We start from the raw sequence: 15,868 nt of genomic DNA, 5'->3' as shown, positions 1-15,868 counted from the left end.
GTTTGGCTCAGGCTACATGTATATCTAGAACTTGCTTTTAAAATATTTTCTTGCTGTGTTAAGTATATATGTTTAGGGCAGGAAAGTGAGTTGCAATTGCAACATTTTTGGTCAGTTGACATGCACATTCTCATGTTTTCATTTATCTCCCTTCTGTTTAGTTTAGTTTTCATCTGATGACTAAATATGGCTGGAGTATAGCATTTGTTTTCTTTATGATACTGTCTCCTGCATGACTAGTGACTTCCAGCATTCCTTTGAGGATACTGATAAGGGGTTGCCTCTGTCAACTTCCAGATACTGAAGGCCACATTGTCAACTGAGCTCTGCTACACTGAAAACTGGGAAAGATAGCTGGTGCCAGCATTATAATGTTTGTGACTTCATCTGTTTAACGCACAGATGATTCTGAAAATCACACAGAACTCTTAAAGCTATTGGTATCTTCAGAATTTGACAGAGGATAATTTCCCAAAATAGTTCTATGTTAGATCTCTAATTATTCTTGGCTTAGAATTAATGCCTAATTATTTTTGCATATATGAAGAAATGTTTATGCCACTGACTTTGTAACTGGTAGTTATGAGTAGGTTTGGATCACACCTACATAAAACAGCCTCTATTTTGTCCTTAACATTTGGCTTTTTGCCTTTTATTTTTTCCCAATGGCTTAGTAGGACAAATAAATTTTAAGAAAATCTGCTGTAGTGATAAAAACCTGTCAGTAAAGGCTAGGATAGATACTGCTTTGGTGTAAAAATTGAGTCATCTTATCACCAAAAAGTATTGTTTAGACACAGAGCAGCATGTAGTGTCCCTTATTTTAGATATCAGTGTGAGAGTTGATACTTACCTTCTTTGGGTCAGTGGTGTGGAGCTCTCTGCATTGTACTGCCAGCAATCTGTTTTTACTGTCTGCTGCTAATTTGATTGATGTTTAGAATCACATTTTTCCTTGCAATTTCTCTAAATGTGATAGAGGTGAGCTCTGCTTGAGCAAATGGGGAACAGTCTGCAACCCCTACTAGCAGTACTACTGGTTATGTAAAATTGTTTATTATACTTGCTGGTGAAAAACAATTGCAGCGAAAATAATATCCAGAACTTTGTATTATTTTAGTAGTTAAATACACTAATACATGTGAACAGCAAGTGATCCTAATATGCCAAACAACGTACAGGAGTAACTGCCATTTAAAAATTATCTTAAAACTCTAGAACTAGGAATGAGAGTTGTTTATGAAACTATTTCTTAAGAAAAAAATGGTCTCAATTATTTAGTTCACTGTGTCATTCCCCTTCTTTTTTTCCCCAGAAAGGAATCAAAAGGTCAGATTTTAATAGTATTTAAAGTAACTGGAGGAGCCTTGATTTAAAGAGCTGTACTTGGGATTTTTCACCATGTAACTAAGCTGACATCTCTGGATTCTCTCCAGAATGATTACTGAGATTGCTGCCTCAGTCAGGTTGTTAATGATGGCATCATGGGCTTCCCCAGTTCACCTACTGGGAGAGCCTTATGTATCAGGCACGTTGATTAGCTTCTAATAATGGATAGCAGTAGTTTCAGCTGCATGAAGGTAGCAAAGTAAGATTAACACATTTCTAAAGGTACTTCTGCAATTTCTCCTACCATCCAATTTCAAAGAAATGACAGATCTTTACAATGCAAGAAGATGTTTTCCAAAATATCAAACATTTTTGTGGTTTTCATTTGATGACTTACTGGCTCATTCAACGAAACAGAGTTAACTACACCTAACTGCAGGGAAATTTACTTTGGCATACGTGAACACTCTGTGTAGCATAGCTATGGTGAAAGCTGTTGAATCTGGCAAGTCCCATAGGAAAAATTCTGACTGCCTGAGACAGTCATTAAATTTATAACTGATGTTTTGGAGAGACAGATAGCTTCTACTTTCTTATTCTTACCACACTAGATTTCCTTTCAGCTTGCTGTTCTGCAGTAGTTAGCCACAGGAAATTTGATAATGAGTGTAAGGCCTTCTGCTGATATGCATATGGGAAATTAATTTGCTTAGCTTATTAATGTGATTCACTTAGCAGGAGATCAGAACACCATCAAACTTGATCTTATAAGGGCATTCAGAGAGAAATATTAAAGTATGTTTTCTTTCTGAAAACCTCATAAATTAAATGGTCAGAACTGATTCTTTATGGTGATGTGTTGGAAGTGGAAGAGAATGCTTCTCTGAATATTTTGTTAAAAACAAATGTTTTCAGAAAACTTTTTTTTTGTTGAAAACAAAATGTAGCAGGGTGGAATACAAACCAGTTTTATTTACTGTAAACACTAGATGCCTACTTTTATTAGATTTATGACTGGGCTATGAGTTTCAGGCTGGAATTCAGCTCTGGCATTAAATCAGTGGTTAGCTGGCTGAGTCAATGATTTGGGAGAGCTCTGCTTGCTTTTGATTGCTGGGATTGCTGCTTCTTTGGATGGGTAGGTGATGCTCAGCAGTTCCTGCTTTGAATATTTTTAAGTTGATGGTCTCATTCAACATTCTGATATAGATTCATCTCTCCTAAGTTTTGTGTGCGAATGAAAATGCAGTAATATACATTTGCCCTGCTATGTCTTACTTTGTTGAAATTGTGACAAATATTTAACATTGCAGTAGAAGGACTTGCATGCTTGGTACCCTTCTGAATTAGTAAATTACATTTGCGATGAGTTTAAACTGGACAATATATTAGTTAACCTGTAATATTTAGTCATATAATCAAATGACTGAGTATATACTGTGTTCAGTTTTGGACCCCTCACTTTAAAGGGTCACTGAGGTGCTGGAGCATGTCCAGTGAAGGACAATGAGGTTCATAAAAGGCCTAGAACACGTATGAGAAATGGCTGAGGGATTCAAATTTGTTTAGCCTTGAGAAGAGGTGGCTCAGGGGTGACCTCATGGCTCTCTACAACTACATGAAAGGAGTTGTAGAGAGGTGGGAGTTGGTCCCTTCCACCGTGCCAGCAATGAGAAGACTAAAGGGAATGGTTGTAAGTTGAGACTGGGGAGATTCAGGTTAGATATTAGGAATTTTTTTTCCCCCTGTTAGGGTGTTCAGGCACTGGAATAGGTTGCTCAGGGAGGTGGTGGAGTCACCATGCCTGGAAGTGTTTAAGAAGCATCTGGATCTGGCACTGGAGGATATGGTTTAGGGTTTCCAGCAGAGTGGCAGATGAGATGATCTTAGAGGTCTCCTCCAACCTGGATGATTCCATGATGTATAGATGATAATGAACTTCAAGTTTTGGCATGGTGCTTATTTTATTTTATGGAATGTTTGGCAAGTAATACCAAATCATACTTTAGAAACACTCAGTTATCTTTCCACTATTTTTATTATTTGCTCAATGAACATTGTCAGGAATTTGAATTAAAAAACTCCACTTGTATATACAGCACTGAGATACAAAGCATAAGCACATAATTATGAAAAAGTTTTAGATAAGTTATGCTGATGCCTTGGAGACAGCTCCGCTTGGGAAAATATTTAATAGGGAAAAAAACCCAAATTCTCAGGAGATTGTTCAGGCACTTGTTGACTCAGGACATTTAAGGAAATCTTTCCTTCAACTTTCTGCCAATTTTTTTGAGCAGTCATCAAATAGCTGTATATTTCTGAAGGGTTATGTACTGTGTTAACAGAAGCTTTAAAACATAGATACACCAGTCATTCTGTGTCACTGGTCTTAACACTGGTATTTTAACACTTACACAGATGTTGCAATGATGTATATAAAAGATATTCAGTATTTAAGATATATAAAGTCACTGAAAACTTTCTTTTACCTTAAGATGCTCTTCCAGCAACTGCACATTAAAAGTACCAAAATGTCAGACCCTTGTTTGTTTCCTGGAGACTCCTGAATGTTTTCTGTTTTCACAGAAACTCAGAAAATTCACATTTGCCATATGTACTATAATTTTTTTTAAGGATAATCTTTGCTTAATTTTGTTTGTTCCTATGTTTAAAGCCTACTGTGTTTCCTTCAAGCACTTCATTCTCTTCTCCTGGTGAACATACTCTCTTTATTGCAGTCATTTCTTTACACCTCCTAAATATCCCCTATTTCCTGTAATTAATCTCTTCCTCTTCTTCCCTGTTTCCCCTTATTTTGGCATATGTTTTTGTAGCCAGATTTCTCTCATGGAAATTTCTCTCTTGCATCTTCCATTACTTTGTCTTGTTCTGGGCAGGCTTCTCTGGTCACTTCCTGTATCTCAATGCAGCTAATGCCTTTGGTTGAGTCATCTGTGGAAACTGAACCCTGGATCTTTGGATCTGAAACAATCTACTCTCTGAACTACAGACAGATTCTATTAGCCAGTGGGTAGTCACAAACTCATAAACCTCTTGTGTGGTCTGAGCCATCAGAAGAGCACAAGAAGTGCTTATATTCACTTTCTCTCAAAAATTCTTTTGTATTTTTACTTTTATGAATCTTAAAGCAATTTTCAGTCAAGCTTTTTTAATAGATAATTATAGTTCAACTATTACATTAAATAGTATTTCCTAACTGTGCTTGTGTATTCATCTTGACCTTCAACACATTCTAAAGAGGTTATTAATGTCATAGACTTTCCTGGAGTTTGAATTTTTCCACCGGTTGAAAGTAAAGCAGAATTACTAGGAAGAAAATTTAAAGCAGTGAAATACTGTAAAAGTGTTAAGGTAATTATGCCTGTGTGCCTCTTCTAAATATTACATTCAACTTTTTTTCAGGTCCATATTGTTGTAACTTCATCAAATGTTAAGATTTATATTGACTGCAGTGAAATAGTGGAAAAACCAATTAAGGAGGCTGGGAACATCACAACTGATGGCTATGAAATACTTGGGAAACTTCTAAAAGGCGACCGAAAATCAGCAACAGTAAGCAATAAATATGAATCCATTCATTAATGCAAGCCCTTGAAATTTTCTGAGGAAAGAGATTAGAGATTAAGGATCGATAAAAAAACAGTGTTGCACCCAAAACTTTCAAGTGTCTGTACTGTAAGACCTAATATGCTTCACTGAGAAATTTGGTCTTGATAGCTTTCATTCTATCAGAATTGAAAGAACAAAAATCTAATAGCTGAAAGTTGTAGTAAATTCAAACAAGAGCAGGAATATTTTTCTTGTAATAGAGCAGTTAGTTATTGAATGCATTTACTGTCATAATGAAGATTTTTAAATGAGGACTATTTTTTTCACCTAAAAGATATTCTTTAATTAACAGATTTTAATTCTGGTGTGTCCTGTGGTGTGTCTTCTACTGGGGGATCAGAGGATTCCCCACTGCCTTTATGATCTATAAACCTGTAGTGAAAAAGTGGCTGCTGCTATGAAGGGCACAGCAGTTATCCTGATGGATTAACTATACTTAATATGTAATCAATGCTATTACCTAGGCTTCATATTAGAAGATTTAAGTCTGCAATCTGACCCATATATGCAAACCCTAACATGTGATGAAGATCCACCTTCAAATATTTGATTGTATGTATTAAACTACAGGATCATAGCTCTTGGTGTGAAGAAGAGAGGAAACTGCTATTACCCTACAGTCTCCATAAGATCCCCATTTCAGCCTTTCTGCAAAACTTTTCCCTGCTAATATCAGTGGAAATTTCTGTTCATGAATCTGAATCCATTTCAGCCTTTCTGCAAAACTTTTCTCTGCTAATATCAGTGGAAAGTTCTGTTCATGAATCTGAACTAATGTATGAGCCAAGATTGGCAGTCCTAATAGCTGGTCCAATTTTTTTTCAATCAGATTTCACATCAAAGTGTACAGGCACTCAACTGAGGTCAAATAGCTGGTCCAATTTTTTTTCAATCAAATTTCACATCGAAGTGTACAGGCACTCAACTGAGGTCGAAATTCATTGGTGTTGCAAAATATTTCTTGAGTCACATTATTTTATCACCTTCTGCCCCAGAACAAGAGCAAGCATCACTGTTTGAAGTTCTTCTAGGATTATGTAGGCTTGGTTTTAATTTTTTTATTGTTTTAAAACAATCTGTCAGCGTCAAAAGAAATGAAAATTATGTAGGCTTGGTTTTAATTTTTTTAGTGTTTTAAAATAATTTTTCTGTCAGCGTCAAAAGAAATGAAAGTTTGAATGATGTTAACTTCATTATAAATAAATCGAGGAATAATTTTAAATTATAATGTCACTAGATTGCATAATTAACATCTCTACGATCTTTCAGGAGTATTCCTTTCTTTTACAGTTAGAAATCCAGAATTTTGACATTGTATGCAGTCCAGTTTGGACTAGCAGAGACAGATGCTGTGATCTTCCTTCTATGGTAAGTATAAATGAACTAGAGGCTATTCATAAAAATGCTATTAATAGTCAAATTTAACAATATCAATACTAGCCTGGTATTGCATCTTCTCTGACAACTCATCTAAATCACAATTGTCAGAGCAGCCAGTGAACAACACTGCATTTCAAAGTCTTGTGTCTGAGGGAGAAAGGTTGTAATGCTAGAACTGTGTCTTTTAGGAATGATGGAAAAATGTCAGTTACATTTTGTATTTCGATGATATTTCACATTCTAGGTATTATGAAGGGAATAGGTGTTTTTATTTAATCTGTTCTTAGATTGACATTCGAAAAGTAACTAGTTTATTCTTTGTCAGTGCAAACTGCTTGTCTAATTCATGTAAATATTAGAACAGAAACTGCATATGCATTTGATTTTGCTTGTGCCTCTGTTGTTATGCCTTGTATAGTTCACAGAGAAAATTTTCTAAAAATATAAAAAGTCCTCTAGAAGCTGTTGTTATGCCTTGTATAGTTCACAGAGAAAATTTGCTAAAAATATAAACAGTCCTCTAGAAACATTTGGAAACCACTGCTTAGCTGTGAGTTTTATTTTTACTTGTCAACAGGATAATAGGGAATCTGCCTGCTTTTTTTTTTTAGAAAAGCATGCTGCTGCTGAATGCTTTTCTTAAAAAGGACAGTAATAGTTGTGATTGAATTTGCCTTGTATAGTTCACAGAGAAAATTTGCTAAAAATATAAACAGTCCTCTAGAAACATTTGGAAACCACTGCTTAGCTGTGAGTTTTATTTTTACTTGTCAACAGGATAATAGGGAATCTGCCTGCTTTTTTTTTTTAGAAAAGCATGCTGCTGCTGAATGCTTTTCTTAAAAAGGACAGTAATAGTTGTGATTGAATTTTCAGAGAGATGAAGCAAAATGCCCAGCTCTTCCAAACGCCTGTACCTGTACTCAAGACAGTGTGGGACCTCCAGGACCTCCTGGACCAGCTGTAAGTTACCAGCTGTAACTATCTGCAATATTTGAAAATAGAGTTTCTGATTTTTAAATTTATGGAAGTAGATTTGTGTTGATCTGTGGTTTTGTGAAACAAAGGTCAGTCAGACATAGTTTCTCTCAACACATCCATCACATCACGGTAATCTGTCTCCTTTTCATCTTAATTTAAAACACAGGCAGCTCCTGCCACCTCTACTTGTTTATATAATAGTGCTTTTCCCATCTTTCCAATGTGGTCACTGTGAATGGCTCCTCATTGTTTGATAGGTTGAAAGCCCAGTCTCAGCTGTCTTGCACATCATGTACAAGATATTTTTAATGGACTGTGCAAATATTTTTCCTGAATACAGAGTTCAGGATTTCACTCCAAGGAAAGATTCTTTACTCTGTCAGGGAAATAAATTAGTTGCTCACTTTATTTTTCATGGGGAGAGATAGTAATCTATGGAAAGAATATGCTCCTATTAATTGCTTTGAATATAAGGGAGTTATCCTCAGCCCAGAAGTTCTTCTGCTTTGAAGCTATCAAAAATGCTGCATGAAAAATTTGAAGCCCAGTTAAGTTGTCTGCTAGTCTACTAGAGAGGTATCCAGAGATTTCAATTAATATAAATTGAAGAAGTTTATATTTGCAGAGACAAAAATCACACTAATTTTTCATGGTCTGAATTGGCAAGGCTGAAGCTAATGTAGTTTACCTGATTTCTGGTGAATCTTTTATTCTAGTACGCTTTTTAGCAGTGTGATCTGTACACTTCAAAACTTTTGGGTTTCACATAAGAGTTTGTTAGAGAGGATTCATAATGTATACCTGTATTATGTACCTTTGCTTTCTGTGTATGATATACATTTTCTTTCCAATATACTCAATTTAGGGTGGCCCAGGTGCTAAAGGTCCCAGAGGTGAAAGAGGTTTGACTGGATCATCTGTAAGTATCTTTCTTGAAATGCATCTATAATAACGTTGCTACATGCTTAACTGTATGAAAATTCATATGCTTAGCTTTATGCTGAAATAAGAATGGAGATGAAAATTTACTTGAAAATATGCCTTTATGTCATTTATGTGCAGCCTACCTATTTGAGACTATATATACACAATCTATATGGCCTCAAAGTCATTGTCTGCACATCATGATACTGGAATTGCATATGTCAGGGTGTTAATACACACTCTGCAGCATTATTCTTCTCCCTTCTGTACAGAAGAGATGGCTATACTTCTAATTAACACTACCAGAGAGCATGTATTGGCCTGAGACTGCCAACATGAGTCAGAGAATAGTTAATGAAAGGGTATGCCACTTGACCAACTGCTTCCACAGTTGTTCTGTAGTACTAAACGTGTCTCCAGGCTTCTCGCTTATTTTAAGTGTCTAACCCAAGGGATTTTGCAGTTAGAGATCTCAGAAGAGAGTGTAATTTACAATTTTGTTTTAATTTTCTGCTTTAAGGGGCCTCCTGGTCCTCGTGGTGAGACAGGTCCTCCTGGCCCTCAAGGTCCCCCAGGTCCTCAGGGTCCCAATGGGCTGTCAATTCCAGGTGAACCGGTGAGTAGCCACTGTGAGTGCAGGTGGCAATGTGTGTGGAGCCAGAGCTGTCCCTGGGGATGGTTTCCCTGGGAAGAGGGTGGCAGCTTTGCATGAACATTCATTTGTCCCTGCAACACAATAGTATTATTAAGCAAGTCTTTTTCTGAAACAAGTATCTTAATGCAATAGCATTTTCTCTCCCAAATGTTACATGTGTTTGTGGGATACCAGTGAAGGGACAGAGTCTGAGTGCTGTAATGTATGTTGTGCTACTCTGTTTTCAGTCTAATGGCTTTTCTGTAGAGTTGCTAGGCATTCCAGTTATAGGACTCAAAACTTTCAAACTGTGGCGCAGTAAAATTAAGCATGCAATATTACTCTGAAGACTTTCTCACAGATTTACATGTTCAACTTCTATTTTATGGCTTAAGGCAGTAGCTGCAAGTTCAGAGAGGCAATGGTTGCTGAGATCCAGTCATACAGAACAGCCCTTCATTCCTAGGGGGTTTTCTTGGCAACATCATGCATTCTTTAGCAAGATGTTACTTCTGATTTCATGTACATGCCTTCAAAGCCAGAGTAACTCTTATTAAGACTGAGGAAGTTTCACCATATTCCATTTTTTTAATAGCAGATAGCATACATAACCCTCAGTCTACCTTGCGAATCCATTAAGACTACTTTTGCTGTATTTTAATAAATAGTCACCCAAAAAGCAGAAATGCAATTTTGATGCTTCCTATTTAGGATTAGCCTGAATTTTAATATATTCAGGAGCTTTTTGTATGAAGTCTTTGTTCAAAGTATGAAGTTTTTGGAAAACAGAATTGGTGCCTTCATGCTGTTTCATTTTACACTTGAAAATATGTTACCTGTTCCACCTGTAATGTCATTTGGGAAATGGAATACAAAATGTGCTGGATTATCATACAAGCTGCAGTAAAAATAAATACTGTATTGCCAAATTTAGCTCATGTGTGTTTAGACTGTACACTTATATATATACTGCAGTGCTGCAGTGTATATGGAATGCAAGCTAGGTGTGAAAGGCAGTGTATTGCTTCTTGATATGCTCCTACACCTTGTGACCTGGAAGTGTGTAATGCTTTTTAGACCAAGGTTTAGAGAAAAATAGTGATACTTTAAAAAGGCTGAGCTTTTATCTTTCATGACTAGACAGCTCATTCACCAGTTGAGAAAGACAAGGGAGGTTGGATGAAAACATGCAACCCTTTACTGCTTTCCTGCTTGTGAGGACATGATATCAGTCTGTCTTCCTGAAAAGTCCATGTTGCTTTCATATCAAAATATGTACCCCCTTCCAATGTCTGCCTGCCTATGTTTTTAATGTCATGTCAACCAATCATCCTACAGCTGCAAATGTTTGTGAGATGATCAGTATTGTTTCAGTTAAGAAGTGTATGAATCTTGATTTATTCCATAATACATAGTTGGCTTATGGATTCGTTTATCTAGGTATCTTGAAGGAAACATTTTATGTCCATCTACACGAATGAATGATTTTGCTGATGTGTTTTGTAATTCAGAATGTCTTAGAATAATTCATGAAAATTACAGGGTCGTCAAGGAATGAAAGGTGATGCTGGCCAGCCTGGACTACCAGGGCGATCGGTAAGTCGACACTTAGACAGATAATGCCATTTTACACTATTCCTGGTGTGGGTTGGCTGTGTTACAGCTGTCTGTGACATCACTAGGAGTCATGAGCTCTTCTCATACCTTTCTAATCAATAGTTTTGGAAACATAATTATCTTACACTTAGGAATTTGAAATGTAGGAAATAGTAAACCATTCCAAACAGCAAGAGTGAAAGAACAGCTGCACTGAGTCAAGCCAAATGTTCATCTGGATAGTTGTGAATGCACAAGGACAGACCATTGGATTAGGAAGAATACACTGATAACACCTCAGGAAGGTCTGTTAACTTCTGAACACCTGCAGTTAAATGTCTTCCTAAAATAAAGTTTACAGAACCTTTGCTGAATCCTTCTTCAGTAATGTTGCCTAATTAGTTTTTACTTTTGGAATTCAAATGGTCTTGGGACATTAGTTGTATGCTTTCTGAAAGAAGAAAACCATATTCAATTTCACTTGCATGTTTATATGTAGTAAGCTAGGATTAGGTTTTGAGGAGAAAAATAAAGGGTTAATATAGACAATCAGCCAAACTTAGGCAATCTAAGGTCATTGACTGGCACATGTGGTGACATAACTATCTCGGTCACAATATTGTCTTTGATTTTACTGGGAATATAAAGACTATATGGGGGCTGCATAAATATTGTTGTGGATTTATTCCTATATATCAAATAAGGTCAGTAATGGAACAAGGACCTTATATTCTTTACCTGTTTTATTAACCCTTTTAACCTTGAGTACATGTTTAGGGAGTAATAATATTTTGTAGAAAGCAATGCTACATATTAGTGTACAGTGGGATTAGACCAAAAAGGGGAAAGAACATGACAACATGATACAAGGATGTTTAATATTCAGTCCCAGCAACAGTAGTACTGATCCTACAGAGTGCTGAATGAAATTATTCCAGAATATCCTCTAATGTAGCCTGCCTGTTTAATGTTAGGGTTTATTCTTTACCCAGAAGCTACAAGGCACAAAACCAGAGAATTCATAATGTGCACAGTAAAGCAGCAGAATATTAAAAAATAGAAAAATGGTGGGGCAGAAGAATAATAAAGAAGATTCTAATTTTTGTTTCTTTAGATACACTCTGATCAATTACTGCAGCTAGGCTTCAGTACCAGGTGTTAAAGGATTAGCTGACATCTGTAAGTCATTTTATGTCAGCTGACATCTGCCCTTCTAAGGGCAATAAACCAGTTACATCTGTTTCATGAGAACAGTACTGGAAATTATTTTTAAGTTGAATTATGAGCTGGTAAGGAAATGGAAGTAAAATGTAGACTGAGGGTGAAGACTGTGTATCATGTATATGAAATAAATGGTTTGTTTTATTTTTGTAAATGCCAAAAGCAACATTGAAGACAGTTAAATATTTGAATGGGGAGATACATGGGATGGTTAGCATAGCAGTGATGTTTGTTCTGTTATGCATACAGTTTCTCATTCTTTTTCCCTCTAGGGAACCCCAGGTTTACCTGGTCCACCTGGCCCAGTGGGACCTCCAGGAGAAAGGGTAAAGTTTCCTCAGTTTACATTTTGAATAGACCAAGTAATGTGGAGGTTTATGTTTGGGTTTTTTCCCTTCTTTATATATCTTTCTTTTTAAATACTTTTGCAAAAGGAATCCTTTTATCAGTATTCAGGCTGGAGAGACAAAAGTAGAAGTTTTGGAGGAACTTAAGGGGTGAAAACCTACCCAGATAGCTATAGGGTAGTGAGATAGGTTCTGTAAAAGTTGTGCTGCTCCCCGTCCTGACAACATTCTCAGATTCCTACATGCAGAGAGCAGCATGTCCTCTGAGCAGGGTTCTGCTGAGGCACTCAGCCCTGCTGTCACCCACACACTGTTGCTGCACAGGGGATCTCCTTGAAACTCTGCTTATCTCAGTGTCTGGGAGATGTCATACCGGTAAAGAATCTGTCTATGCCAACCTTTCTGTGAAGGTCAGGTTTGCTCCTAAATCTTTGTCTGGGTCTAAGAACTCTTTTGGATGGAGGATTCTGAAAAGTCTTCATGACTCTTTTGGATGGAGGATTCTGAAAAGGCTTCACAATGAAGGGAATGCACACAGGTATTTCATTGTGGAGTTGTTACAATTCCTCTCTTTTAATTGGGGTCAACTATGTCAATCTCTTTTGTCATCACAGTGGAATATCTCCTTTGAGATGACTGAAGCAATGACTTGACTTTACAGCCAATCCTTTGAGATGACTGAAGCAATGACTTTACAGTCAGAATTAATTGTTGATATGTGCATTTATCATTATCCTTCAGTGGGACTTGATAGATGGAAATGAAAATAGACAACCATGTGATAGCCAGTTGCCAAAGAACATGCCATTGGATTGGTGGGTCATGGATCATCAACATTAATTTGTGAATGCTATCTTAGATTATTGAAATGGGATTTCTCAGCATATCTTCTTGCAGGGGAAATATCTGGAAGAGAGGTCATTCTTCATTTAAGTACAAACTTTTGATTTTTCAGCTAATCTGTGACTGAGAATAAAGCAAAAAGGGACATCTTCCTCCTTTGGGATAGAATGATTACTATTCTTAAAAATGCTAAGAGAGATTGACTTCATCTTCAGTTAATCAACAGCAGCTGAACATCTAAATTGGCTGAAGCTCATTGTTCCATAGCCTTCTCCAGAGTTAGTTGTGACAGCTATTTAATCACTTATTGAAGCTCATTGTTCCATAGCCTTCTCCGGAGCTAGTTGTGACAGCTATTTAATCACTTACGTTGTGGATAGGTTTTAAAATACATGTTAGTAGTAATCAGTACTACAATTACACAATCTTAAAAGCTATTTTAATCAGGTTACTATCTTAAATTAACCTCTAATCATGCTTTTGTTTTTGACTAGGGTTTCACAGGAAAAGATGGTCCCACAGGTCCCAGAGGCCCACCAGGACCAGCGGTAAATATAATTTTGTCTTTGATACACTCTGAATTAACAGACCTGAGCCAAGAGAGAGCCACATTGACATTTCCAATTTCTGTCAAATGTGAAATAGATCCTTTGTTTAATATCCTAAATGGATCTGGGAAACTCTCACATGAGCAGACAGCTGTGTAAAGCATGTATTCACAAACATTCAGAGGAGTCATTTTGCAACTGATTTCTGCCAGTGTAAATAAGGGAAGGACCAGTTTACCTGGTTCTTTAGCCATGATCTTTAAGTGCATATCTAGGTCTACTGAAACCAGTCAGCTTCTTACTTGTAGAATGGTAAAACCAGATGCTGTTAATACAGGCTTTTCTTGACAAGAATATTTGGGAACTGGGTTTTGCTTAAAAAGCTGCTTCATTGTGTTTTGCGGGACCATGCTAGGAAAGAACTTGGCTGTTAGAAAAAAACATATTATGCTGGATCAGAGAGCCTGAGATAGGCAAATTGCTGCAACTCCATGTTACCATGTCCAACTAGTAGCAAACTGGAAGATGTATTCCCAGTAGGCATGCACACACAGAGCACACATTTGCATCACATATATAGACAGGAATCTCTAGGGTAGAGTATTATTTGGGCTGCTCCCGCTCCCCCATGATTGTCTTGTGCTGCTTTGTGAGTATGCAGATGAACTTTTATCAGATAACTTAATATTGGTCTTTTATTTGTTCTTATTTATCTAGTATCCACTAGAATGGCTTTTATGAGCTTCTTGTTGTGGACTTTCACATGGATCACAGACCTGTTTGATCAATTTAGGAGGCCCAACTGTTGTGTACTCCTTTAGGAATCTGTTGTTAAGAGTAATACTAAAAACATATAGACAATCTCTGCATCTTTAGGTTCAGAAATGCCTCTTAAACTGCTGTGTTGCGTGAAAGGACACATTTCCATGGAGAAGCAAACTATTTTTTCCATAAGAAAGTTTCTGAGCCTGATATGTATCTAACAGAAAAAAACCCTAATAAGAACCATATACAGTATTGCTTTGGACTTACAAAAGCATATTTCTTATTAGCACTTAGATTGTTGTGAATTTCCAGTTAGTTTTACATGTCTTCTGCTGCAGGGTGCCCCAGGAGTTCCAGGAGTTGCTGGCCCAAGTGGAAAACCAGGAAAACCAGGAGATCGTGGGACACCAGTAAGATAATGATACACTTACAGTATCAAATTTAAAATTACAGTCTGTTGATGAACATGAGACTTCTGTTTGCTCTTGTCTTGCTCTTACGATGGTGGTTAATACAGTGAAGCTAACCTAAAACCGCAAGGCTTTTCTTTTTTTTAAATAATTTTATTTTTACAGTATGCCAGTTTGCTGAGTTTAATAGTTGGGGCTGGAAATTGTGGTCTCTGGTTTCCACTAAAAAGATCATAGGCTATTATGTGCCAAGACATATATTCTACACTTCATAAGCATGAAGAGCTAGGTCAGCAAAATGACTTGAGCGTCTGTACATTAGTGTATGTGTGTGTAATAAAAGAGTGATACACTGCTGCAGGTGGGCAGTCTTTGATAATCAGTTCTGTTTTGTACATTTTACAATGTTATTTAAAAATAGTTGGGTGTGTTTTCTGTGGACTGTATTCAAACTTTCAAAAGTGCATCCTGAATAGGGAGAAGGAGCAAGAGGTGCTGCCTCCCACCGACAGTTTAAGGAGAAATTTAATTTGATTCATTTATAGAATCTCTGAGAAATTATGCTTGAGTCAGTGGAATGGAGACCAACTGGAATGAGAATTCATTCATTACATGTACTTAATGCATGGCAGCCATCTAGAATGTTCCATCCTGCTCCAATGTAATTGTGCATATGACAGCTGGATAATTTTGAAGAGTATATAGTAGGCTGGGAAGCTTGTTGGTCATGAAGTGGAAGTTCCCGGGAGCACCTGGAAGCTGGGCCATTTTCTCATAGACTTGTTGAATTCAGCCTGTGTTTGCCAGACTATAAATCCCATTTCTCCTTGCAGTAGAGGAACTGAGTGTTTTAGGAAAGTATTGATGGTTTCCTGACTTTAGACATACATTGCTTATGTGATATTCCTGCTAGGTCAGATACTTGATAGACATAGCTGGAGCTCAAGGTGCTGTCCTGTGTTCACAAGGGAGCTTCAAATTACCAGGTGTATCTGATTTTTCCTTCACCTGGGACACTGTATAGCTGATCCAGTTCAGCAACAAAGATCTTCTGCAGGTAAATAATGTGCTTAGAAGGAAATATGGCTGCAAGACCAGTTTCAGGGCTTTTGAAAAGCCAGGCAGTGAACTTCTGTCCAAGCACCATGTCTAAGTTCTCCAACACTCTAATCTGAAGAGTTCCTTTCAGTTAGAAATACTTTTTTCCCCAGTTATTGCACTTTCTTGTAATGGGACACTGTGCATCATATTTACCATTTC

General features: G+C 37.0%; 1 protein-coding gene across 1 annotated transcript in view; it reads left to right on the top strand.

Moving 5' to 3' along the window:
* LOC103807850 (collagen alpha-1(XII) chain-like) overlaps positions 1–15,868 on the top strand; it is a gene marked incomplete at its 5' end in the record, with an annotated part of 32,285 nt that overhangs the window by 5,520 nt on the left and 10,897 nt on the right. Inside the window, 9 exons of the mRNA XM_009080600.1 lie at positions 4,753–4,902; positions 6,250–6,327; positions 7,216–7,302; positions 8,186–8,239; positions 8,765–8,860; positions 10,421–10,474; positions 11,968–12,021; positions 13,380–13,433; positions 14,537–14,608. Coding sequence (XP_009078848.1) covers positions 4,753–4,902; positions 6,250–6,327; positions 7,216–7,302; positions 8,186–8,239; positions 8,765–8,860; positions 10,421–10,474; positions 11,968–12,021; positions 13,380–13,433; positions 14,537–14,608 — 699 coding nt within the window. The remainder of the gene's footprint in view (positions 1–4,752; positions 4,903–6,249; positions 6,328–7,215; positions 7,303–8,185; positions 8,240–8,764; positions 8,861–10,420; positions 10,475–11,967; positions 12,022–13,379; positions 13,434–14,536; positions 14,609–15,868) is intronic.

Source organism: Acanthisitta chloris, unplaced genomic scaffold, assembly GCF_000695815.1.
Source record: "Acanthisitta chloris isolate BGI_N310 unplaced genomic scaffold, ASM69581v1 scaffold5568, whole genome shotgun sequence".
Taxonomy (NCBI): domain Eukaryota; kingdom Metazoa; phylum Chordata; class Aves; order Passeriformes; family Acanthisittidae; genus Acanthisitta; species Acanthisitta chloris.
The sequence above is the reverse complement of the archived record's forward strand: the minus strand, read 5'-3'. Positions and strand labels throughout refer to the sequence as shown.